The following is a 25,623-nucleotide window of genomic DNA, read 5'->3' on the forward strand; positions in this document are numbered from 1 at the left end:
AAGACTTACTTATAATAAGCCTAGAAGAAGAAGAGACAAAAGAAGATATTATAGTAATAAGAATTGATCACAGTTCCTATTTGAACACTGTTAGACTATTTGGTATATTTTATAAAATTTAAAAAAATACACAAAGTATACTGATGTTAGAGGTAAGTGGTTCTTTAGACTTAAAGTTTTATTTTGTGTTTCTCTGCTATGAAAATATGGTAGACTTGAAAACGTGCTACTATGAGTGATGGTCTTTCTTATGGTAAAAACAGTCTCATTTAAATAATAGTAATTCACTCTTCAGTTGATGAGAACCAGAGTCAATATTATTGCAATAACCTCTCATAAAAAAAGGAATACATTGTACAAATTCCTTACACCTTACAAATCCATTATTAGGCACTGTTGAGGATAGATTTTTGGGAAGAAACAGCTAAACTCTGCTGAGAGAACAGATTTCCAAATGTTTTGGTTTCCATTCAAGAATTTTTTAGAGTCTTTTGTCCTCTCTAAAGAAACAATATAATATTTAGACAGGAAAATGTGTGTGCATGCCCTCGGGAGGGGCTGGGATTTGTGTGCATATATTTACATACATAATAAAATATTCCCACTTAAATATTTTAGTATTACAGTTTCTCTAGTCCATCCTCCTTATATGATCATCAAGACACCTGGAGTTTGGGCCCATTATTCAGCCTAAGCCTTAGTCCCATCCAGCTATAGTTTTCAATCTGCTAATCATTCCAAACTCATTGAAATGGAGGCAAGCTCTGCATAAAAAGCATTGTCCTCAAGATGTCTATTGTCTCCATTCGCCAAGCTTCTCAAATCCCTTTAGGGGAAATTCATAACAGCTGCAATGGCTTGAATTTATAACCAGAGTTCACTGGCTATTCTCAGCTGATATGATGACCTAGTCAGTCTAAAAATGAATAACCTAGGAAATCAACCATGTATTGTTGACAAGGCTTAGTCAAATGTAAAGAGTTTGCATTCAAATAAATTATATACATTATTTAAAATTTTGTAGCATGTGCTTTGTGCTAAGATAATGTGATACCAAATACAGGCAATCATACCAGTGCCAAAAATTTCAATGTTATACTTACAATACATTGGAAATTCTGGTGCTCCTCCTTTATATTAATGTATGCTTAGTGGGTTACAGTCACATATTGATGATAAGATATAGTCAAATGCATACTTTTTAGAAATTAAAATTATATTTTAAATTGTGTGTTTATTTGCTAAATTTCTATCTCATGGCTAGCCTGGAACCTAGATTCTAGAGTCAAATGAGTGGGCTCATAACCAGGCCCAGTTAATGTGAGATTCTGAACCAGTTACTTAACTTCTCAGGCTTTTCATTTTCTTGTCTTTTAAATGAATTATTCCTTGAAGGAGCCAATGTGAACATTAAAGTATGTAATAAAGTTCAATGTCTGGAAAAGTGCATAAATTATAGTGAGTGCTGTTTAATTATTATTATTATTAGCTATTATTTCAGTCATACATCATCACTGTATTACTAATACTTTTCAAACGCCCAGTTAAGATGGAAGAAGAAATAATACTAGAGGTAGCATATTTTTCACTCTATAAGATACACTTGACCATAAAATGCACTTAATTTTTAGATGCTCTCCTCCCCTGCACTCAGGCTTCAGCTCCAGGTGGCATTAACTCCAAAAGATGCACTTTGAGGGTGGGGGGAGTAGTCTTACGATACAAAAAATACAGTAGCTAGAGAAATGCCTTCTTTTCATTAAACTCTACAGTTTTTTTTTTCCTTTTTGGGCCACACCCGGTGACGCTCAGGGTTTACTCTTGGCTATGCGCTTAGAAATAGCTCCTGGTTTGGGGGACCATATGGGGATCTAACCGCGGTCTGTCCTAGGTTAGCGTGTGCAGGGCAAACACTCTACCACTTGTGCCACCACTCCAGTCCCTAGACTCCACAATTTTACAGTAATATTTTCTTAACTGAAGTAAGTAGCCCTTGGAAAATATTTTCTCAACCCTTTCTATCTGATTGTATGAAGTTAAAATCCCACACCTGATTTTAAGAATTGCTGTTTTTTACATCTATTTTGTTGCACTTGTTTGTTTAGTGGCCACACCTGTTTGTATTCCTGGTGGTACTTCAGAGACCATATAGGGCTAGGCCCTATATTACAGGGCCTGCGGATTGAGTCTGGGTTGGTAGCATGCAAGACAAGCTTCATACTTGCTATACTATCTCTCTGGACCATGAATAGCTATTTCAAAGTTAAGAGCAAATCAAGCAAAGCACTTGTATATTATTTTGAAATTTATTTTGGTCATTGCCATGTCTGTATTAGTCTGAACCACTGAGGAGTGGCTAAGTAATAGAATTGTGTTTCAAATGCTCTTTTCCTAAAACAAAATTTTCAGTACTAAGTCAACTTCTGATAAGATAGGCATTTATGAAAGTATCTCACTTAGATAACTATTTGCTACCCGATCTTCACATCTGTAAAGCCACTAACTAAAAGCATAATATGCTTATATGCATGATATGTTTATTTTGAAATTAAAAAAAGTTGAGCTAAATAAAATTTAAAAAACCAGTTCAAACATATTGGGGCTGGAGCAATGGTACAGTGGTAGAGTGTTTGCCTTGCACGCAGCGACCCAGGATAGACTTGGGTTCAATCCCTGGCATCCCATATGATCCTGCAAACCTGCCCAGAGCAATTTATGAGCACAGAGCCAGGAGCAACCCTTGAGTGCTGCTGGATGTGGCCCTTCAAATCCCAAAAATTACCAAACAAAAATAAAACTAGTTCAAACATATTAATAATGGATTCTAAAGCTGAACTATGAGAGAACATTACTGGTTAGTACTTTCAGATGAGTATTTTCAGGCTTGCTTTTAAGTTAAAATGTTAATGACAGAAAAGATCCACAATTGTTAACATATTTTTGTGCATCTAGGTCTTGAATATAAAGCAATCTAAGACTGTGACCCTGGTATTAGCTATGGCTAATGAAACCACTGCCTTAGAAAAGGATGAGATATTGTTTAAGGACCCATGCAATCCAGTCTGAAAATCAACCAGAAAAGGTAAGAGAAAAAGAGATCATAGTAATTTGCTTTGGGGTCAGACAGATCCTCTTTGATATATGGTTCAATATAAGTAATGTAGATTTCCAATTTTGGAATTGGGAAATCTTTTTTTTTTTAAATTTTTTAACTGAAACCCAACTACAAACATGTCATAATCACGGTGTTTAAACAAAGACACTACTATAAGAAAATAAATTAAAAATACATCTTCAATCCATTTTCTTTTCTTTTTTTTTTTTCCTTTTCTTTTTCTTCTTCCTCTTTCTGAGATCAGGCGAGATCAGGTGAATTCAGGGTGTTATGGCTGTAGACTCTTCTTTCTCTTTCTCCTCTTCTTTCTCTTATTCTTCCTCCTCCTCCTCTTATTTCTTTTCTTCTTCCTCTTCTACTTCTTCCTCTTCCTTTTCTCCTTCTCTTCTTCATTTTCTTCTTCCTCTTTCCCTTCTTTCTCTTTTGTCATATTTCTTCTCTTCCTTTCCTTCTTCCACTTTCTCTTCTTCTTCCTCTTCTTTTTCTTCTTCCTCTGACTCTTCTTCCTCCTTTTATTCTTCCTCCTCTTCTTTTTCTTTTTTCTTACTATTCTTTGCCCTCTTCGTACTCTCCTTTCTCCTGTTCTTTTTCAGAATAAAGGATGAATCCTTTTCATCTTCCCCCTCTTCTTCTTACTACTTTTTACAATAATCTTTTTTATAATTATCTCTATTTAAACACCGTGATTACAAATATGATTATATTACAGTCATGTAAAGAACACCCCCCTTCACCAGTGCAACATTCCTACCACCAATTTCCCAGATCTCCCTCCTCCCCACTCCCCCACACCTGTACTCAAGACAGGCTTTCTACTTCCCTAATTCATTCACATTGTTATGATAGTTCTCAGTGTAGTCATCTCTCCAACTGCACTCTTCACTCTATGTGATGAGCTTCATGTCATGAGCTATACCTACCAGCCCTCATCTCTCTTGTCTCTGAAATACTGTTAAAAATGTCTTTCTTTCTTTTTTTTTTTTTCTTGGTTTTTTGGGCCACACCTGTTAGATGCTCAGGGGTTACTCCTGGCTAAGCGCTCAGAAATTGCCCCTGGCAATATGAGGGGGGATCGAGCCGCAGTCCTTCCTTGGCTAGCGCTTGCAAGGCAGACACCTTACCTCTAGCACCACCTCGTCGGCCCCATCTTTCATTTTTCTTAAAACCCATAGATGAGTGAAACCATTCTGCGTCTTTCTCTCTCCCTCAGACTTACTTCACTTAGCATAATAGATTCCATGTACATCCATGTATAGGAAAATTTCATGACTTCATCTCTCCTGATGGCTGCATAATATTCCATTGTGTATATGTACCACAGTTTCTTTAGCCACTCATCTGTGGCATGAGGGGCATCTTGTTGTTTCCAGAGTCTAGCTAATGTAAATAGTGCTGCAATGAATATAGGTGTAAGGAAGGGATTTTTGTATTGTATTTTTGTGTTCCTCGGGTATATTCCTAAGAGTGGTATAGCTGGATCGTATGGAAGCTCAATTTCCAGTTTGTGAAGGAATCTCCATATCGCTTTCCATAAAGGTTGTACTAAACGGCATTCCCACCAGCAGTGAAAAAGAGTTCCTTTCTCTCTCCTACCAGCACTGCTTGTTTTCCTTTTTTGTGATTTGTGCCAATCTCTGTGGTGTGAGGTGGTACCTCATAGTAGTTTTGATTTGCATCTCCCTGACAATTAGTGATGTTGAGCATGTTTTCATGTGCCTTTTGGCCATTTGCCTTTCTTCTTTTTCAAAGTATCTGTTCATTTCTTCTCCCCATTTTTTGATAGGATTAGTTGTTTTTTTCTTGTATAGTTCTGTCAGTACCTTGTAAATTTTAGATATTAGTCCTTTATCTGATGAGTATTAAATGAATAATTTCTCCCATTCAGTGGGTGGCCTTTGTATTCTGGGCACTATCTCCTTTGAGATACAGAAGCTTCTCAGCTTAATATAGTCCCATCTGTTTATCTCTGCTTTCATTTGTTTGGAAAGTGCTGTCTCCTCCTTAAAAATGCCTTTAGTCTCAATGTCCTGGAGTGTTTCACCTACATGTTGTTTATATATCTTATACTTTCATATCAGATACCAAGGTCTTTAATCCATTTGGATTTTACCTTTGTACATGGTGTTAGCTGGGGGTCTGAGTTAGCTTTTTTGCAAGTCGCTAACCAGTTGTGCCAACACCACTTGTTGAATAGGTTTTCCTTGCTCCATTTAGAATTTCTTGCTCCTTTATCAAAAACTAGGTGGTTATATGTCTGAGGAACATTCTCTGAGTACTCAAGCCTATTGCACTGATCTGAGGGTCTGTCTTTATTCCAATACCATGCTGTTTTTATAACTATTGTTTTGTAATACAGCTTAAAATTGGGGAAAGTAATGCTTCCCATATTCCTTTTCCCAAGGAGTGCTTTAGCTATTCGAGGTTGTTTATTGTTCCAGATGAATTTCAGAAGTATTTGATCCACTTCTTTGAAGAATGTCATGGGTATCTTCAGAGGAATTGTGTTAAATCTGTACAATGCTTTCAGAAGTATTGCCATTTTAGTGATGTTGATCCAGCCAATCCACGAGCAGGGTATGCGTTTCCATTTCCGTGTGTCCTCTCTTATTTCTTGGAGCAGTGATTTATAGTTTTTTTGTATAGGTCCTTCACATTTTTAGTCAGGTTGACTCCAAGATATTTGAGTTTGTGTGGCACTATTGTGAATGGGGTTGTTTTCTTAATGTCCATTTCTTCCTTATTACTATTGGTGTATAGAAAGGCCATTGATTTTTGTGTGTTAATTTTGTAGCCTGCCACATTTCTATATGAGTCTATTGTTTCTAGAAGCTTTTTGGTAGAGTCTTTAGGGTTTTCTAAGTAAAGTATCATGTCATCTGCAAACAGTGAAAGCTTGACTTCTTCCTTTCCTATCTGGATTGCCTTGATATCTTTTTCTTGACTAATCGCTATAGCAAGTACTTCCAGTGCTATGTTGAATAGGAGTGGTGAGAGAGGACAGCCTTGTCTTGTGCCAGAATTTAGAGGGAAGGCTTTTAGTTTTTCTCCATTGAGGATAATATTTGCCACTGGCTTGTGGTAGATGGCCTTAACTATATTGAGAAAGGTTCCTTCCATTCCCATCTTGCTGAGAGTTTTGATCAAGAATGGGTGTTGGACCTTATCAAATGCTTTCTCTGCATCTATTGATATGATCATGTGGTTTTTATTTTTCTTGTTATTGATGTTGTGTATTATGTTGATAGATTTACGGATGTTAAACCATCCTTGCATTCCTGGGATGAAACCTACTTGATCGTAGTGAATGATCTTCTAATGAGGCATTGAATCCTATTTGCCAGGATTTTGTTGAGGATCTTTGCATCTGTGTTCATCAGCGATATTGGTCTGTAATTTTCTTTTTTTGTAGCATCTCTGTCTGTTTTAGGTATCAAGGTAATGTTGGCTTCATAAAAGCTATTTGGAAGTGTTTCGTTTTTGTTCAATTTCATGAAAGAGTCTTGCCAGGATTGGTAGTAGTTCCTCTTGGAAAGTTTGAAAGAATTCATTAGTGAATCCATCTGGGCCTGGGCTTTTGTATTTCGGCAGACATTTGATTACCGTTTTAATTTCATCAATGTGATGTGAGTGTTTAGATATGCTACATCCTCTTCCTTCAACCGTGGAAGATTATAAGAGTCCAAGAATTTATCTATTTCTTCCAGGTTCTCATTTTTAGTGGCGTAGAGTTTCTCAAAGTAGTTTCTGATTACCCTTTGAATATCTGTCATATCAGTAGTGATCTCTCCTTTTTCATTCCTAATACGAGTTATCAAGTTTCTCTCTCTCTTTCTTTGTTAGGTTTGCCAGTGGTCTATCAATCTGGTTTATTTTTTCAAAGAACCAACTTCTGCTTTCTTTGATCTTTTGGATTGTTTTTTGGGTTTCCACTTCATTGATTTCTGCTCTCAGCTTTGTTATTTCCTTCTGTCTTCCTATTTTTGGGTCCTTTTGTTGAGCACTTTCTAGTTCTATTAGCTGTGTCATTAAGCTACTCAGGTAAGCTCCTTCTTCCTTCCTGATGTGTGCTTGCAAATCTATAAAATTTCCTCTGAGTACTGCTTTTGCTGTGTCCCATAAGTTCTGATAGTTTGTGTCTTTATTGTCATTTGTTTCCAGGAACCTTTTGATTTCCTCCTTGATTTCATCTCGGACCCACTGGTTATTGAGTATGAGGCTGTTTAACTTCCAGGTGTTAAAGTTTTTCTTCTGAGTCCCTTTGGAATTCACAAATAATTTCAGAGCCTTGTGGTCAGCGAAGGTAGTCTGCAAAATTTCTATTCTCTTGATATTATGGAGGTAAGTTTTATGTGCCATCATGTAGTCTATCCTGGAGAATGTCCCGTGTACATTGGAGAAGAATGTGTATCCAGGTTTCTGGGGATGGAGTGTCCTATATATATCCACTAGGCCTCTTTCTTCCATTTCTCTCCTCAGGTCTAGTATATTCTTGTTGGGTTTCAGTCTGGTTGACCTATCCAGTGTTGACAAAGCCGTGTTAAGGTCCCCCACAATTATTGTGTTGTTATTGATATTGTTTTTCAGATTTGTCAACAGTTGTATTAAATATTTTGCTGGCCCCTCATTCGGTGTATATATGTTTAGGAGAGTTATTTCTTCCTGCTCTACATACCCCTTGATTAATATAAAATGTCCATCTTTGTCCCTTACAACCTTCCTGAGTATAAAGTTTGCATTATCTGATATTAGTATGGCCACTCCAGCTTTTTTATGGGTGTTGTTTGCTTGGATAATTTTTCTCCAGCCTTTTATTTTGAGTCTATGTTTGTTCTGACTATTCAGGTGCGTTTCTTGTAGGCAGCAGAAGGTTGGATTGAGTTTTTTGATCCATTTAGCCACTCTGTGCCTCTTAACGGGTGCATTTAGTCCATTGACATTGAGAGAAATAATTGTCATGGGACTTATTGCCATCTTTGTGTAGAACTTTGGTGTGTTTTTTGTTCTGTCTTGTCTTTAGAGTAGATCTTCCAGTTTTTTTTTTAAGGCTGGTTTTGAGTCTGTAAAGTTTTTGAGCTGTTGTTTATCTGTGAAGCCATGTATACTTCTTCAAACCTAAAAGTGAGTTTTGCTGGGTGCAGTATTCTTGGAAAAACATTTATTTCATTGAGTTTTGTCACTATATCCCACCACTGCCTTCTGGCCTTGAGTGTTTCTGGTGACAGGTCTGCTGTAAATTTCAAGGATGCTCCCTGGAATGTAATTTCCCTTTTTGATCTTGCTGCTTGCAATATTCTATCTATATCTGTGGGATTCATCATTGTGACTAGGATGTGTCTTGGGGTATTTCTCCTGGGGTCTTTTTTAGCTGGTACTCTTCAGGCACGCAGGATTTGGTCACATGTTTTCTTTAGCTCTGATAGTTTCTCTGTGATGATATTCTTGACTGTTGATTCTTCCTGGAGATTTTCTTCTTGGGTCTCTGGGACTCCAATGATTCTAAAGTTGCTTCTGTTGAGCTTATCAAATACTTCTATTTTCATCTGTTCATATTCTTTGAGTAATTTTTCCATTGTATGATTATTTGATTTAAGGCTTTTTTCCAATCTCTTCTGCTGTGTAAAGTTGTTATGCATCGCATCTTCCAGCGCACTAATTCTATCCTCAGCTGTTTTTAACCTGTTGGAAAGCTCATCCATTATGTTCTTCAAATTGTCTACTGAGTTTTTCAGACCTGTTTTTTGACCTGATATTTCAGTTTGGAGTTTTCTGATTTCTATCTTCATATTCTCTTGATTTTTATTAGTGTTCTGATCTATACTTTCTTTGACTTCTGTGAGCATCCTCCATATTTCTTATCTAAACTCCATTTCTGAAAGCCTGCTTAGGTGGTTGGCCATTGTTGGGTCATCAGAGTTTCCATCTTCATTTTCTATGGCTGATGTTGGTCTGCGTAGTTTCCCCATTGTCACACTTATGCTGTGGGTTTTTCTACGTGTTGTGGTGCTATGCATTGGCTAGGTGGAGAGTGCAACTGCATGCTTCGACCCCTTATAGGTGGGTTTACGGGGGCCAGCAGAGTCAGCTTTATCCACAACTCTGGCCTGGAAAGACTCACCTCAGCCGAGGCAAGCCATCAGGGGATGAATGACAGAGAAGATCAAAGTTCCCAGGTTGAAGCAAGCCGGGGGAAGCCCCATAATATCTGCCGAGCTTAAGGGGCCCAGCAGAGTCTGTTTTAACCACAACTCCAGCCCAAAAAGACACACCTCAGCCAAAGCACACCCTCAGAGGACTAATGCTGAAAAAGATCAAAGTTCCCAGGTTGAAGCAAGCTGGGAGAAGCCCCAAAATGTCTGCCAAGCCTAAGGGGCCCAGCAGTCAGCTTTATCCACAACTCCAGACCGGAAAGACTCACCTCAGCTGAGGCAAGCCATCAGGGGATGAATGCCAGAGAAGATCAAAGTTCCCAGGTTGAAACAAGCCGGGGGAAGCCCCAAAATGTCTGCCGAGCTTAAGGGGCCCAGCAGAGTCTGTCTTATCCAACTCCAGCCCAGAAAGACACCTACAATAATCTTTTTACTTCTCTTCACCTTATTACTCTTCTTTGCCTTATTTTTCTTACTCTTCTTCTTCACCTTATTCGTCTTGAAATTCTTCATCCTCCTCTTCCTATTCTCACTCTTCCTCCAACTCGTTTCTGGGACTTCATTGATTCCTAGGTTGTTTCTGTTGAGTTTCTCAAAGACTTCTATTTTCATCGAGTCACACTTTTTGAGTAGTTTAGACATTGTCTGATCATTTGCTTTAAAGTTCTCTTCCAATCTCTTTTGTTGTATGGAGTTGTTCTGCATTTCATCTTCTGGCTCACTGACCCCATTTGCAGCTGCCATTACTCCAGTGGAGAGGTTTTCCATTGAAGTTTTCCATTCATAAGCCGAGTTTTTCAGACCTGTTATTTCAGTGTGAAAATTTCTAATTTTAGTCGTCAAATCCTCTTGATGCTTATTTGTACTCTATTCAAATCTGTCAATGCTTTTTTTTTTTTTTTTGAGCTCCCTGAACATCTTCCATAATTCTACTCTAAACATCTTATTTGAAAGAATACGTAACTGTTTTTGGTACTTTTCGGATTATCAGAGCAGCCTTCTTGATTCTTTAAACATGGGGCTGTACTGCAAAATTTCCCCATTGTTAAGGTTGTAGATTGCTTTTTTACAATGTGGAGAAGTGGGGTTCAGAGGTTAAAAGATAAGTGCGGCCTTGGTATCTCTGGGCTGACTCCTGCTTAAAGAAGGCAGAGAGGAGGGCAGCAGTCCTTTATAATGTCTCCGGGTGCCCAATTACACGGCAGAAATCAGCCCCACACTAGTTGGGTGGGGACATCTTACCGGGTGTGGATCCTGGAGAGATTATGATTCTTGGTGTCTCTGGGCTGGCTCCCCACAAAAGAGGCCAACATACAAAGGAACATTGAGAAGTCCTACTGGATTTCTTCACACAATCATAATTATACAGGTAATAATCATGAGTTCACCTCAAGAGGGGAGATGCGGGGACCATGTGCTTTGGTACCTGTGCATGGACCGGCAGCACACATGAGCATAGCACAGACACAGGGGACCAGGGAACACTCGTGCTGGTCTCCACCAACCCAGGTAGGCTTATATGGGGTTTCTTCATGAACATTGGACTTTCTACCTGAGAAATCTTAATTTCAGTATTGTCACAAATTTCCTATATGATCTGGGAACAGAGTTTCATTATCTTTCAAGTGAATGGTGAGAAAATACCTTACAGCAACAAAAAATACATATAATTAGCTTCAGGACATATCTTTGCCCTAATCTGAGCAAATCATCTCTACTATCAATTTTCAATGGATGCTTGATTTTCATTGGATACTCATCAAAATGGCAATTCTCCTTCAGTAGGTTTAAGCTTCTTGAGGGCACCTACTTGCATGCCAAGATATTCTTTATCTTCCCCTTTATACAGTTTCTCAGATTGGGGACATTAGTCTCGTTTAGAAGAGAAACAATAATAAAATTAAGTATTTCACACCATCTGACACTGAGAACTGACATGCCAGAGATTAATTTAAGCACTCTACATATATTCTCATTTAACTTATATGCCTATAAGTTAAGGTATATAAATTTAAAAAAAATGACAAATGGCAAAAAATAACAAAAGGTAAATAAGAAAATATTTAAATATTTATATATAGTTAAATATCTACATTTTATATAGCTAAATATATGTGTGTTTGGGATGGGGGTCTTTGGCCATGTCCAATGATACTCAGTGCTTATTCCTAGCTTTGTGGTCAGAACTAACTTCTGGAGGTGTTCAAGGGACCTTATGTGGTGCTGGGGATCAAGCTGAGGTAGACCACATGCAAGGCAAGTACCTTATTTCTCCATCTATTTTATGTGTTATGGAGAGACACATATGCATAATAATATACTTACATAGAGAGAGGTGTATACATATATATACATAGTATATGTAATTATACCAAATTAAGCCTACTTTGCATAAGCATTAAGAATCAAAAGAAACTAATCATTCAAAGTCACAAAGTTTATAACTAGTGGGGTTGACATAGAGCAGTGCTTCTCAATTATTTACTGTCATGCACCCCTAGGATGAAAACACTTTTCGCACCCCCCTCACCACTGTAAATAGTATCTTTATTAAAAAAAAAACTTTAACCTGCATAACAAAAATATATAGAATAATTTGAACTGATTTTTATTCAGAGGTGATTTCTGGCTTAATGGCTACAATGAGCATGTTTTGCAATGCATAGCTTTTCGAAGCGAGGTTTGAAGCAGGACACAGTAACTCTCAGCTCCAGAGACATACAGAGACATAAACATGGGGCTTAGCTTGTTATGACAGTGTTTGCCGTGGTCAAACATGCCCCCCTTTATGGAACATAGCGCCCCACCCCTGGGGGGCATCCCAGTATTTGAGAACCACTCTAATTTAGAGTCAATTCTTTTTATATTTTTTCTTTTGATCATGAATCAGTATCTTTGGTAAGACATTTTTAAAAAATTGGAAAATAAGTAACATGATACCTTGAAAACAACAGAGGAGTTAGAAAAATTCACCCAGGGTGAGTCCTATTCGTGGATAAATATGTCACCATGTGCAAAATTTCCTTATATAAAATGAGGCATTTAGAGAATATTATCTCTGCAGTTCTGAAATTTCTTCTGGCTTCAAGGGAATGATTTGGTTTTGAAATACATCCTGAGGACGAATATTCCAATTTCCCACTATTTCAAAAGAGAGGTTACATTCTCCCCGAAAGCAATATAATAGCTAGCACAAAAGTCATCCTTCAGAGCTTAGTTTAGAGGACTGATCTCAGTCCAGTTTTCCCTGGAGCAATAAAATTGCTAGCATCTAGCCATCCTTCAGAACTTAGCCTAGAAGTCTGATTTTAGTTCAGTTTTCCCTAGAGTCTCTCTCCATATCTTTTTTAATAATGTGGGCCTTTTCTTTTAAAGAATACAGTATAGCTTATGATTAAAATTTTATTTGTGTGGTTAATGGCCACTTCTAATAAGGTGAAGATAATGTGTGTCTGTTCACCATTAAATCTCTAGCACAAGACTTTCCATGGAGAAGGTATTTATTAATATGTATTGGCTAAATAACACATTTTAAGTTTTAAAAATTCTCCTTTTCTATTGCTATTGTCATGAAAACCAAGTTTTCCTTTTTCTGTGGTGTTTGAACACACCTGGTTGAAGACTGCATGCTTTTGGCACCAGAAATTCCAAGCAGCAGTGCTTTAGGGATCACACTTGATCTGGGCCAGTACTGAGACTCCTATGGGCTCTACCACTGAGTCATCCAAGACCCTAAAAAAACCCTCAAATCATCTTCTCATGACTTCCACATTTTCTTTCTTTCCTCCTTCTCTCCCTCCCTCCCTCTCTCTCCTTCCTTCCTTCTTTGCCTTCCTTTTTCCCTTCCTCCCTTCCTTCCTCCCATCCTTCCCTCTTTTCCTCCCATCCTTCTTTTCCTCCCTCTCTTCCTTCCATCCTCCCTCCCTTCACCCCTCCTTTCCTTTCTTCCTCCCTCACTTCCTACCATTCTTCCTTCCTTCCCTCTTTCCCTTCCATCTTACCCTCCTTCCTTCCCTCCCTCCCTTCCTCCCATTCTTCTTCCCTTCCTTCCCTTCCTCCCTCCCTTTCTCCCAGTCTTCCTCCTTTCCTTCCCTCCCTTCCTTCCTCTAAGCCTTTCTTCCTTCCCTCCCTCCCTTCCTCCCATCCTCCCTTCCTCCCTCCCTGCCTTCCTTCCCTCCCTTCCTCCCTCCCTGCCTTCCTTCCCTCCCTCCCTCCCTCCCTCCCTCCCTTCCTTCCTTCCTTCCTTCCTTCCTTCCTTCCTTCCTTCCTTCCTTCCTTCCTTCCTGCCTTCCTTCCTTCCTTCCTTCCATCCTTCCTTCCATAAAAAGAAGACTGGTTTCATTTCCTCTTCCCTCCTGCTTTTCAAGAGAAGCCAGTGGTGAGCTATATAGCATCTATCTTGGAGAACCAATTGCATTTTCCCCAATTCCTTACAAATACTGAAGATTATTACATCAACATTTAACATTTATATCAAAGCCATTGTTTAAATCTTGTATGAAAGGAGTATGAAGTTGAAGTTTCCTATTTGAAGAGAAGAAACAAACATAAAATCATAACACAAAAGATTTTACTTTATTACATACTTTTTGTTTGTTTGGGATTTACACCCAGTGGTCCTCCAGGGTTATTCGTGGCTCAGCACTAAGTAATCACTCCTGATGGGATGGGAACATATTGGATTCTGAGTATTGAATCTGGGTGAGTCATGTGTGAGGCAAGCACCCTACGTACTATACCATCTCTCCAGCCTCAAGTTTTTTTCTTATTGATCTTTGCTACAACCTGCAGCAAAATTGCTCCTATCTCCTCTACTGATGCTCAATCATCCTTAAACACTTTACATACCACTGTGCCTTTTAATCTTAAGTGTGTGACTGGTGAGAGCCACATCGACTTGGGTTTCTGGAGGCAGTGGGTTTGTAAAATATACCCTACCACTTCATAGATGCGATCCCCTGGGATGCAAGATTATAGTACCAGGAGCAGTGGGTGCCTGGGCCAGCAGGGTTGAGGCTGTGGTGTAGCCCTACAGCAGTTGGCCTGTGGGCAAGACCCAGTTCAGTCAAGGACCACACGGAAAGCAGACCTGCTGACAACAGCACAGAGTGAGGGAAATGAAAGATTCTGCCTGTGTTTGGTGGGCTAGGCTGGGAGGAAGACAGGAGAGGGCAATGGGGTGAGTGCCAAGCTGGGCTGGGGAGGAAAGTGTGGGAAGATTCTAAGGGAGGCATTCTGCCAATTCAGAGGCAGTAAGGTTGCTCTTGGACCCCTCCCCCTTCTGCTTAAATGAGAAATCCTGCTGGGTAGAATGGGAGGAGAGCCAAAGGAAGAGTATTTTGCTGGGTGAGCATGGATGGCCAGAACCTGAGTTGTGTCTGCCAGCTGGGTGAGGGCCAGGTGAAGGAGAAGAAATTAAGGGATGGGAGAAGAGGGGCAAAGAGTCAAAGAGAAAATGCCTGATGAGAAGGTGAGATGAAGGAATGGGAGAAGACAAGCCAGGGAGTACACAACCATATTTCTTTATTACACAGCAGGTCTGTGTTCCAAAGATCACAATCAACTATGGTTCATGTGAAACTGACAATGAAAGACCACAGGAGACAGTATAAAGGAAAATCCACTGCTCCTAAATTTTCCTAGTGGGTGTTCATTTTTATGGGAATATATTTTTTCCCAAAACAGTGATTCATGGAAGAGCTATCAGTTACAAAAGAACATGTTTGCTCATTTGCTGGTTTTGGGAACCATACCCAGCAGTGCTCAGAATCTACTGCTGGCTTTGTGCTTAGGATTCTCTACAAACAATGTTCATAGACAGCATAATTTTAGGAATTAAACTCAGGGCTTCAAGCATAGCAAACAAGTGCACTACCACTGAGCCACATCCAAAACCTCAAAAGAAAGTTTTTAAGATAAAACATAATGTCAACCCGAATTTAATCCCCAGCACCATATATAATCCCTCAAGCACCACCAAGAGTGATCACAGGGCCATGAATAAGCTCTGAGTACAGTTTGAAGTGAACCACCCATATGAAAAACTAATAAAATAAAACAAGCAATATATTATCATAGAAACACTTCCTCTTTTCCTACTTGTTAAATATTTTTTACATTGAACACAAATTCTGTTCCTGTTCTTTGCCTTTCTAATAAGATATTAAATATATATCCAGGATAAGGAGAAAGTTCAAATGCAGGTTTTATGTTGGAGCCATGTTATATTCCTTGTATTATGGGTTACCTTATGCACCACCAAGTTTGGCCTAACAACCAAAGGGAAAAAGAAAAAAAATAAAGATGCCCCACAGTTATTTTGGCTATACTCTGGTACTCAGGGCTTAGTCCTGAGTATGAGTTTAGGAATCACTTCTGGTAGGGCTTAGGTGACCCTACAGGGTGCTGGGGATGAAAACCTATTCAGCCACATTAAAGGTAATTGCCCTGCCCACTGTATTTTTACGCTGTCTCCACCACCCCAATAAAATCCTTTTGAAAAGAAAGCTAAAGGAGATTAAAATGCAAATGATGATGAAGGGTACTCTATTTTATTTTTTGTTTGGGGCCCACAACCAACTGTGCTCAGAATTTACTCTTGGCTTTGTGCTCTGAGATCATTCCTGGAAGTCCTTTGGATCATATGGGGTACCCAGGATTTAAACCCAGGTTGGCTACATATAAGGGAAAAGTTCACCCTGCTGCATCAGGAACTGTATTCTGAAGTTATGACATTTTTAGAGCTTTCTGATATCCTTTGGTGGGAAACAGAGATAACTCATTGAATATGCATTTCTGGTAACAATCCCATAAATTATACTGACCTGAGGGCTAGAATATAACTGGTTTCTTTCACAGGAGAACAGGCTCATGTGCTCAGAGGACAGATCTGGATGTGGAGTGATTATAACAAAAGACCCCAGATCTTCTCTATTCCTGTCCTTCACCTGATTTGCAATAGGCCTTGCAAGCTTTCTTGGAGTTCTGCCACAGAACTCACAAGCTAGAACCAGTATGCCAGAGGACCTCTAATGAGAGACTAAGCATTATAGAACAAAGCCATCTGAGATGATATTCTCATCTGTCAACCCAAAATATAAGAGAATGCTAAAAATATCAACACATAAACCTATGCAGCTTACATCAGAAGACATATATAAGTCAATATAGTTGACTTGTGTATACTTATAATTCAGCATTTATGACTTTCAACACTTATAACTTTCAAATGATCCCCACATTTTAGGGGAATCAGTTATTCTAAAGCAAAAAGATAACTGGTAGAATTAGCACCCCACCCAGAAACTCACCTGTACATTCATACTGTAGACCTTTCCCATAATACCCCTTTTCACAGATACACTCAAATTGACCTGTATGGGTCCCACATTTGCAGCTCGCCATTCGATCACAGCAGTCTCGGCCAGCTTCGCACAGATAGGAGCAATGGGACATGTCCTCTTGAATAAAACTCCCAGAAGGAAGATCTACAATCACAGAGGATAGAGGAACATTAAAAAAAAAAAAAGAATGGTGAAAATTACATTCTCTAGTTATTCTAATTTAAGTGCAAGCTGTAGAAAATCTCTTTTCATATCCTAATTCCCAACTGTTCTCTGTTCCCACCCAAATATGAGTGTGATTTTTTGCACTGCCATAGACTGGGGATTTGTTTCAGCCAAAGAAGTTATTCAGTCTGGGAACTAATTGTAAATTCCCAAGGCCATGTAGGGTCAGGCAGAAATTAAGAACTTGAGCAAGGAATCTCCGGCTATAGCAGGAAGTGATGCCATCAGATCTACAGATCATTCTCCTTGCTTCCACATTAGCAATGTTTCACTGAATCAAGATAAGGTCAGGCAGTAGTAACCAGATTCCTCAAATCCTTGATCAAATGGAAAAATTGAATTATAATTCCAACTGTGAGGAACTGACTAGAGAATAAAAACATCACTTTTATAATTAGCATTGCACAAGTTGGATCAGAGAACTAAATCTGGTTTATCTTTCCATTTTAAATAAATTATAATTTGTTTTATTAATGGATACCACAATGATCACATAAGTCATGCTGTGAAGTGAAGCATGCTGGGAATTCAACTCATGCAGAATTGCTTGGAATGTGACTTAACAGGACACAGCAAGGTATAGAAAAGTTATTCAGAATGGATGACATGGAATACAGAAAACAATAAATCCCATATACTGTGTTGAAGAAGTTTAAACTTATTCACCTAAATTCTAGTATTGGGTACATGGTGGTAGCTCCAGATAATACAATGAACCAATGTGTCTTGGATGGTTAAGTTTCATCAAGACACACATGTACTGCAACTGAATACATGGAAAGGACTTGGTAATAACTTCAGTTATGGAATATCTCTTTCTATGTATTAAAGAAAAAGAAACATCCCAAGCTATAAATCCAAAGTACAGACCCAACAACACTGAAAACATGAGATCTTAGTCCCAACCACCAAATAATAATGTGTCTGTCAAGGTGACAGTCACATTGCTGGGGGTGAGGAATGATAGATTATGGGAGCACTGGTAATGAGAGTTGACAGTGGTGGTGGGATTGGTGTTGTAATATTACATGGACTAGAAGTCAAGAATAAGTAATTGTTTTTAAAATAGAAATATATTTTATTTTTGTTTTTCAGCCACACCCATTTGATGCTCAGGGGTTACTCCTGGCTAAGCACTCAAAAATTGCCCCTGGCTTGGGGGGACCATATGGGACCCCGGGGGATCGAACCACGGTCCTTCCTTGGCTAGCGCTTGCAAGGCAGAAACCTTACCTCTAGCACCACCTCACCGGCCCCATAAAAATATTTTTTAAAAGAAATATTCCTGTATGGCTGCCCCTGGGCTGCACACCCAGGGGGCTAGTGAGGTGGGTCCCAAAAAGGAGTTTAAAGGGGACCCCCGGCTTTCCCCATTTTCCACTCAGATCTGGGGGTGGGAGGGTTTGGATAGGGGTGGTGAGCTTCCGGGCTTCCAGCTCTTGAAGGATCTCTTTCCTTCCTGGGAGCTGGGAGTTTTTGTCAGCCAGGGGAATGGCAGGCCTCTGCCATGTCAAAGGCCTTTTTAACCAGGCCTAGGAGGGGTGTGGGGCTTGGGTCATCTCAGCACCCTTCTACCTCCTTCATCCGGAACTCTAGGGCTATACTGGGCCACATGCCCAGGGGGCCAGTGAGGTAGGTCCCAGTGAGGGGGGTTTAAAGGGGATCCTGGGCTTTCCCCATTTCCCACCCAGCTCTGGAGGAGGGAGGGTTTGGGTGGAGGTGGTGAGCTTCTGGGCTTCCAGCTCTTGAAGGATTTCTTTTCTTCCTGGGAGCTGGGAGCTTTTGCCAGCATGAGGAATGGCTGCCTTAAGGAAGTCTCAGGCAACTTTCATTCCTACCCCTGTCCATTCTGAAACCACCTTATGGAAAATTATTTGAATATCATTGGGTTTAATCTTTTTTGTTATATACAGAATGTCCATGTTGTATACTTTCCTTCCCCCCTTGGCTCACCCCCCAGTAGCTCATTTTTAGTCCTTTACTCCCTCATTCCACCACCAATTACCCCCACATTTAACCATTTTTACCCTCAGTTCTTGGCTCCCCATGAAGCACATCATTATCCCCACCCAAGCTAATTGCCAAGCAGCTACCAAATTGGAAAAAATAGACTCTCAGTCTGAGAAGAATCCAGTACTTTGTTCCTACTTATCTACTCTCAGCAGCCTCCTGTTATCCACCTTCCTTCACTCTGTAACTGCGGTTGCTACCATACTAGGTTTCTGATTAGTTCCCACTCAAAGGCATTTCTCAATATGGAACTGCTGAGAGTTATTTTTCAGACTCCAGAAGGCCAAATCACAGACCAAAGTGGTGTCCTGGATTTAGCACCCTCCTCCCAACTATTTCTAGTGCCATAAAAGGGACATGCATATTTCCTTTGAATATCCTAGATGTATTCCCTTAAGCGCTATAACTCTTATTGACCATCCCCTTTTACAGTGTCAAATGAGCCCACTGTTTTTTGTCTGTTTGCTTGTTTTTCTTTCTTTCTTTGTGATCAGTTCAATGAGGAATTCTGGTAGATGAGTCTTTCACTTTAGAATTCAAGTTAGAAACAAGTTAAGGGAATTGTTGGACTTGTTCCCTCGGCTCCCCAGAGGCACCAACAATACATTGTGACATTGTTCCTCCTTTGCATAGGCGCATTAGAATGGGAAAATACTACATATGCAAACAAGTTATTATCTAATAGAGATAGGAATACAAATTGTGTAATGCAGTTATGCCTTATACCCTGAACACTGGCATAATGACTTGGCTCAGGCCTCTGAAAAATGGACATTTTCCATACACCCTTGAAACATTGGCAATCTACAGAAACAACCACAATTGTCTACAACATCACCAGGAAGTAAACCTCTACCAGGAAGACCCTACCACTACCCTGGCATTGACTTTACTCCAAGGAGTGTTCCCTTAACACTCAGATGACTCAGCAACAGCAACAACTTGCTTGCATAGCAGGATGCCTCGCATCTAATGGTGAGGTGAAACTAGAGGACGCTCTATATCCGGACTTCGATGAAACTCAGAAACCAGAATCTTTAACTACAGAAACTAGACACCAACAACAACTAATGTGTGAAAAAAATTTGCCATGACCACAGAGAATGACTCAGGTGTTGGACAACCTAGTATGCCTGGAACCCAGAGTTAGTCTTATGCCAGAAAACTTCAGGGATAAGGTCTCTTTGTATTTAGGCTAAGGCTGGTTTTTTTTTGTGTGTGTGTGTGTGTGTGTCATTTTATCCAGATTTACTGGGCCAATGCAAAAAACAACAATTGCTACTCTCACACCATTATTACTGTATTTTTTAAACTCTTAACCTTTTTTTAAATAAAAGCAGAGCTTACTAAACTTTCTGCTGGTGCTTCAATGAATTCATTGCGAGTCAATAATTTTCAAAAATATTCTTTCCTTTCTCTTCCATCTCTTTAGTTTTTCTTTCAATTTTCTGTTTTTTAAAAAAACACGTTGCTTTAGGTCTCCCTAAAATGTGTTATTATCAGTTATGTTAACTATGCAAGCATTTTCTTTAAATAAATTAATTTTTTTAAAAAAGTAATATCTTTGTACAACCAGACACCCTAATATAGGTTCATTTAATAGACTGTGGTGTTAATGTAAGGTCTTCAACATAAGGACCTAGATCTGAGATACTGGACATCATATTTATTTAGTAGTAGAGCAATTAAGCAAGAAAACAATCCTAGTTACAGACTAAGGACATATCTCAAAGGTGGAATATTAGGTTCCAGATTTAAGTTAGATCTGGGCTCCAGGGAAGGAGAATGGAGAAAGGAAGAAAAGAAGGGAGGAAAGATGGAAGTAGGGAGGAGGAAGAGAAGAAAGAAAGAAAGAAAGAAAGAAAGAAAGAAAGAAAGAAAGAAAGAAAGAAAGAAAGAAAGAAAGAAAGAAAGAAAGAAAGAAAGAAAGAAAGAAAGAAAGAAAGAAAGAAAGAAAGAAAGAAAGAAGAAAGAAGAGAATGAAAGAAGAAAGAAGAAAGAAAGAGAAAGAAAGAAAGAAAGAAAGAAAGAAGAAAGAAAGAAAGAAAGAAAGAAAGAAAGAAAGAAAGAAAGAAAGAAAGAAAGAAAGAAAGAAAGAAAGAAAGAAAGAAAGAAAGAAAGAAAGAAAGAGGGAAGGAAGCCGGAAAAAAGGAAGGAGGAAAGGAGGAAGGGAAGAAATGAAGGAGGGAAGGAGAGTGGGAAGGAAGGAGGGAAGGAAAGAAAGAGTGAAGGAAAGAAGGAAAAAGAAAGAAGGAAAGGAAGAAGGAAGGAATGAGGGAAGGAGGGATGTAAGGAAGGAAGGAGGGAAGGAAGGAAAGGAAGAAAAGAAGAAGGGAAGGAGGTAGGGAAAGAGAAGGGAGAAAGGAAACAGGGAAAAGGAGGAAAGAAGGAAGTAGGAAAGAAAGAAGGAAGGAAGTAGGAAGAAAGGAAGGAAGGAAGGAAGGTAGGAAGGAAGGAAGGAAGGAAGGAAGGAAGGAAGGAAGGAAGGAAGGAAGGAAGGAAGAAAAGAAGGAAAACCTAACTGTCAAGCTATCAAAACTGGTGTATCGGAATTTCAGTCTGGGAGACTGATAAAAGTTATAAAGAGCAGTAGGTAGGGCTCTTGTCTGACCTGGAATTTATCTCTGGCATCCCAGATGGTCCCCTAAGCAGCAGCAGCAGGAGTAATTTCTGAGTTCAGAGCCAAGAATAAGCCCTGTGTATTTCCAGGTGTGGCCCAGCAACAAACAAAAAAAGAGTAATTTATATATAATGAAAGATAGTAGTCCATAGTCTGTATCTATTAAGAATGACTAGAAACATGGACAGTCTTAAGACTGAATGGGGCTATGGAGAGCCAGCCAAATAAAACTTGCTCCAAAGACAATAAATATTGGGGCACTGGGATAATTTTCTTTTTTCCTGATGGAAACCTTTCAGTAAAGAGAGTTACTTTCTTCTTACCAAGTCTACAAGTTGATCGGAGCAGCATGTATTTCAGACACCAGTTTATTGTAATGAACATTATGTCTTTTAAAACCCTGATATAATAATCATATCACTTTCTTTGAAGATTACATTCCAGCAATTGGTGGGTCAACTCACATTATAGCAGAAATTTCTACTTCTATGAAATAGGAATGGTAGTACTGGAAACTATTAAAATATAGCAATAATTCTATAATTGCATAATCCCATCTAGTAACTTAATCTGTCTTCTTATTTGGTATGGCAATTTTTTCCTTGAGAAAAGGAGAAACAAAGGAAAACACATTGCCTGCTTTTTTTCCAGTGCAAAGTAATATACTTAATAAAAATTTAAATATCTCTACTTAATTCTCCTAATGAAAATAAGTGGTACATATTACGGTATCTACATTTTAAAGGACTTCATAGATATTGATAACTTGCCTAAAGAATCTTAATAGTGGAGAGTTTTTTTAGGGCTTTGTATAATAAAATGTTAGTAGCTTTTTTATTCACTTACATGAATTAACCCATTTAATCCTATAATAATCCAATGGAGTAGGAACTATTTTCATTCCCTAACCTTTTCAAAAAAATCCTAATGAAAGCAAAAGTTAAATAATTCCCCCCAAATTCACTCAAATAGTAGATGACAAATTGAGGGAGTTTTTGTTGTGTTCTACGTCAAACTTTTGAGATCCTAAGAGCCTATTTCAAAATCTTTTCTGGGAACAACAACACAGGGAAGACCTGCGTATAAGGAACACCACTAGTTGCCTGAAGCCACATGTTAGCATGACTTTCCCATCAGATCAAATTTTTCACATAAATGTGGAAGGATCAGTATCAAGTCTAACTATCAGGTTTCAGTCTGAGGCTAGATCTATTTTATTCTCCTTAAATTTGCTTTTCATGGCTTACTAAAACACACAACCCCATTATGTCTACAAGTTCATCCAACATAAATTTTCCAAGTAAATAATAGCCTTATAAAACAGTGGCTTAAAAATATCTCCAATGGAAAAAAAATACGTCCAATGAATCAATTTATTTTAGTCCTTGTTGGGGTATATACTCAGCTTCTCTTTAAATATATTTATCTTCAAACTGTCAGATCCAAGAAGTATGTGTTAAGTATTTACTGATCTTATATATTGTTGTGGATTTCTGGGAACATTCTGGTGAGAATCATCATGCATGTCTCTGAATGCTTACTTCCTCTTTCCAGATAATTGTAAATGATCTCTAAGTCAAGTTTTCCCACTCTGTGTGTGGCCTCAAAACACACCTACATTCTTCCACTGATCTAACATACTTGAATAGGAGCATATGGATATTTTAATGAAAATATATCACAGCTGTTAATAAACAAAACATAATCTTGTTTCAAGGTCACACAATGTTTTATCCATATTTGTCCATTTCTCGTAATACAGAAAAAGCATCAAGATCAAAACAGATTTTGTGTGTTTAGTATTATTCTACAATGGGTTCAACAGTAACGAGATAAACATGCTCTTAAAGGCACCTATAATGCCATGAGTTTTTCATTACCTTCATGCAATGCCCGGTCGAGCTAAAGCCTCAAATCTTCAAAACTGTGGGAGTAGGGAAGCAATGTTCCGCCTTTGGGGTGGAAGCCATGTCATTCAGTTCTCGAATATTTCCTTGCCATAATGCCAAAAGTGAAGATCTCCACTCCAAAATCTCTCAGAGCTGCAGCAATGGGTCTAGGATCTCCCCCATTGGAATATCCATCAGTAATAAGAAATATAACTTTTGTTGCATTTTCTCTAGAATGACGAAGAATTTGCTGTAACAGATAGGGCAAGATAGTATGAGTTTGTATTGTGTTGGCCCACCATGTGCATCCCTACCTATGCAAAACGGTATTAGCCAATACATTTTCATTTAAAAATTATAAAAATTGGAACACTGGTCAATAAAATAGAAGAAAGTAGACACTGATAATCCATTTTTTACAATATCACAATAAACATCAAAATATTTGAAAATGTATAAGCAGCAATAGTAGTAGAAACATGGCCATGAAGCTTGCTGAAGAAAAATAGCAAATGGTTGTTAAATAATTTTATGAACATATTTCACTTATTATTTTTTATTAAGAATTTCAGAATTTAAAAAATATTAACTGAATCTTATATGTCAAAATTACAAGTTTTCAGAAACTAAAATGTTCTTCCTAGAGTTCACAACAGTCAACCTGCTTCCTCGCCAAATTCATTTTACTATGTTCTTCCAAAATTATATAATTGATTAATACTTCATCTTTCATGGGCTAACCCTAACCCTAACATCTTTTATGTTAGCCTACAATCAAGCTGCTTTTGGTTTATCATCTCTTAAAAATATATACTGATTCACTTAAATTTGACCATTTGGGTTTTATTATTTTAGGATAAGTGAGGTTATTTTTAAAATGTTTTATGCTGGTTCCTTCTAATAGGTATAAAAATAAACATATTTTAAAAGGTAGTCTATTGCCACTGATGCTTTGTAATACTAAACTGTAGAGGACAAAAGAAAAATCTAACAGTGAATCTGACCTGGCGATTAAGTTTATTGTTATTTTGAACAAGAAATAAATAAAAAGGGAAAATAGAGCCAGAATATGTTTTTCTCCAAGATCTAAGAAGGAATTTACTAATAGGCAATACTACATTAAAAAGGTAATCTGAAAGAGCAGTAATAGCATCTTATGTTTTGTAATATCTTCAAAACAATAGTATAATTAAAAAAATAAAATTTCTTAACTTACTTTGGGGGACATACTTTATCATAAATGAGTTCCAGATTCCCTCAGATTCTGATTCATTTCTAGATTCTCAGTTTCTCATTCATTTCTAGATAAAGCATTCTTTGTTAACATATAATCAAAAGGAATTGGTTTTTATTTAATCTTTCATACCAATTTTAGTTCTTTTAACCTCAAAATAAAGCCTTAAATTTGGACTTAAAGTGAATTAATTGAGGCTAGAGAGATTATGCAGTGTTGAAATCACTCATCTTGCATCCTGCTGACCCTGGTTCAATTCTTAACACTCAAAGCACTATTAGGGGTCATTTCTGATTATAGAGGCAGGAATAATCCCTGAGTACTATTAGGTTTGACACAAAAACAAAAGAAAACTAAAACTATTTAGGAGAAAATCTGTAAAATTAGCATGAAAAGTTATTCAAATGCTTCACATCTCCTTTTCAAAGACAAAGTGAAATAAAGGAAAAACAGCAAGATGGTTCTCTACCAAAGACAAGCATAGAGGTCAGGTATGTGGAATAGAATAACATGTGAGATATTAATAGCAACATTCCCCAAATATTTGTACCAACGTTTGTCTTAACAGTGTCAAATTTCTTGTCTCTTGGAGTTCAAAAGGCTGCCCTTTAGAATGACAGGAAGATATGGGATGATGCTTGGTTAGTGTGAAATATTTCCTCACTCCAAACAAGAATCTCTGAGAGGAAGAGACAACATTGGGATATAATTAAGAATTACAGCTATAGCTATGAGGATTTGTACTTTCCAAAAAAATCCCACTACATCCTGCAACTCAGCCACAGAGGAGATGATTGGCATTCCATTATGAAAGGAATCTGTGGGTCCTCTTTTTAGTTGGATATTTGGAATATTCCATGGAAGTTTCTTTAGTCACAATAGCATGGAACAATAGAGAATAATTTTGTGGGTATTAAGGAAAAAAGAAGACCCAATAAGTTTCTTTATCCTGGAGAAACTGAGGAGAGGGTTCGTGCAATGTTATGGGTGCAAAAAAAGGAAACATCCTGGACCAGGGAAATCAAAAGGCAAAGAAATGTC

At 38.3% G+C, this 25,623-nt stretch overlaps 1 protein-coding gene across 1 annotated transcript in view; it reads right to left on the reverse strand.

Moving 5' to 3' along the window:
• Nucleotides 1–25,623, reverse strand: part of SVEP1 (sushi, von Willebrand factor type A, EGF and pentraxin domain containing 1) — a 249,330-nt gene that overhangs the window by 192,743 nt on the left and 30,964 nt on the right. Inside the window, 4 exon segments of the mRNA XM_049784433.1 lie at nucleotides 16,572–16,748; nucleotides 23,340–23,394; nucleotides 23,397–23,459; nucleotides 23,461–23,598. Coding sequence (XP_049640390.1) covers nucleotides 16,572–16,748; nucleotides 23,340–23,394; nucleotides 23,397–23,459; nucleotides 23,461–23,598 — 433 coding nt within the window.

This window comes from Suncus etruscus, chromosome 1, assembly GCF_024139225.1.
Source record: "Suncus etruscus isolate mSunEtr1 chromosome 1, mSunEtr1.pri.cur, whole genome shotgun sequence".
In the NCBI taxonomy this organism is placed as follows: Eukaryota; Metazoa; Chordata; class Mammalia; order Eulipotyphla; family Soricidae; genus Suncus; species Suncus etruscus.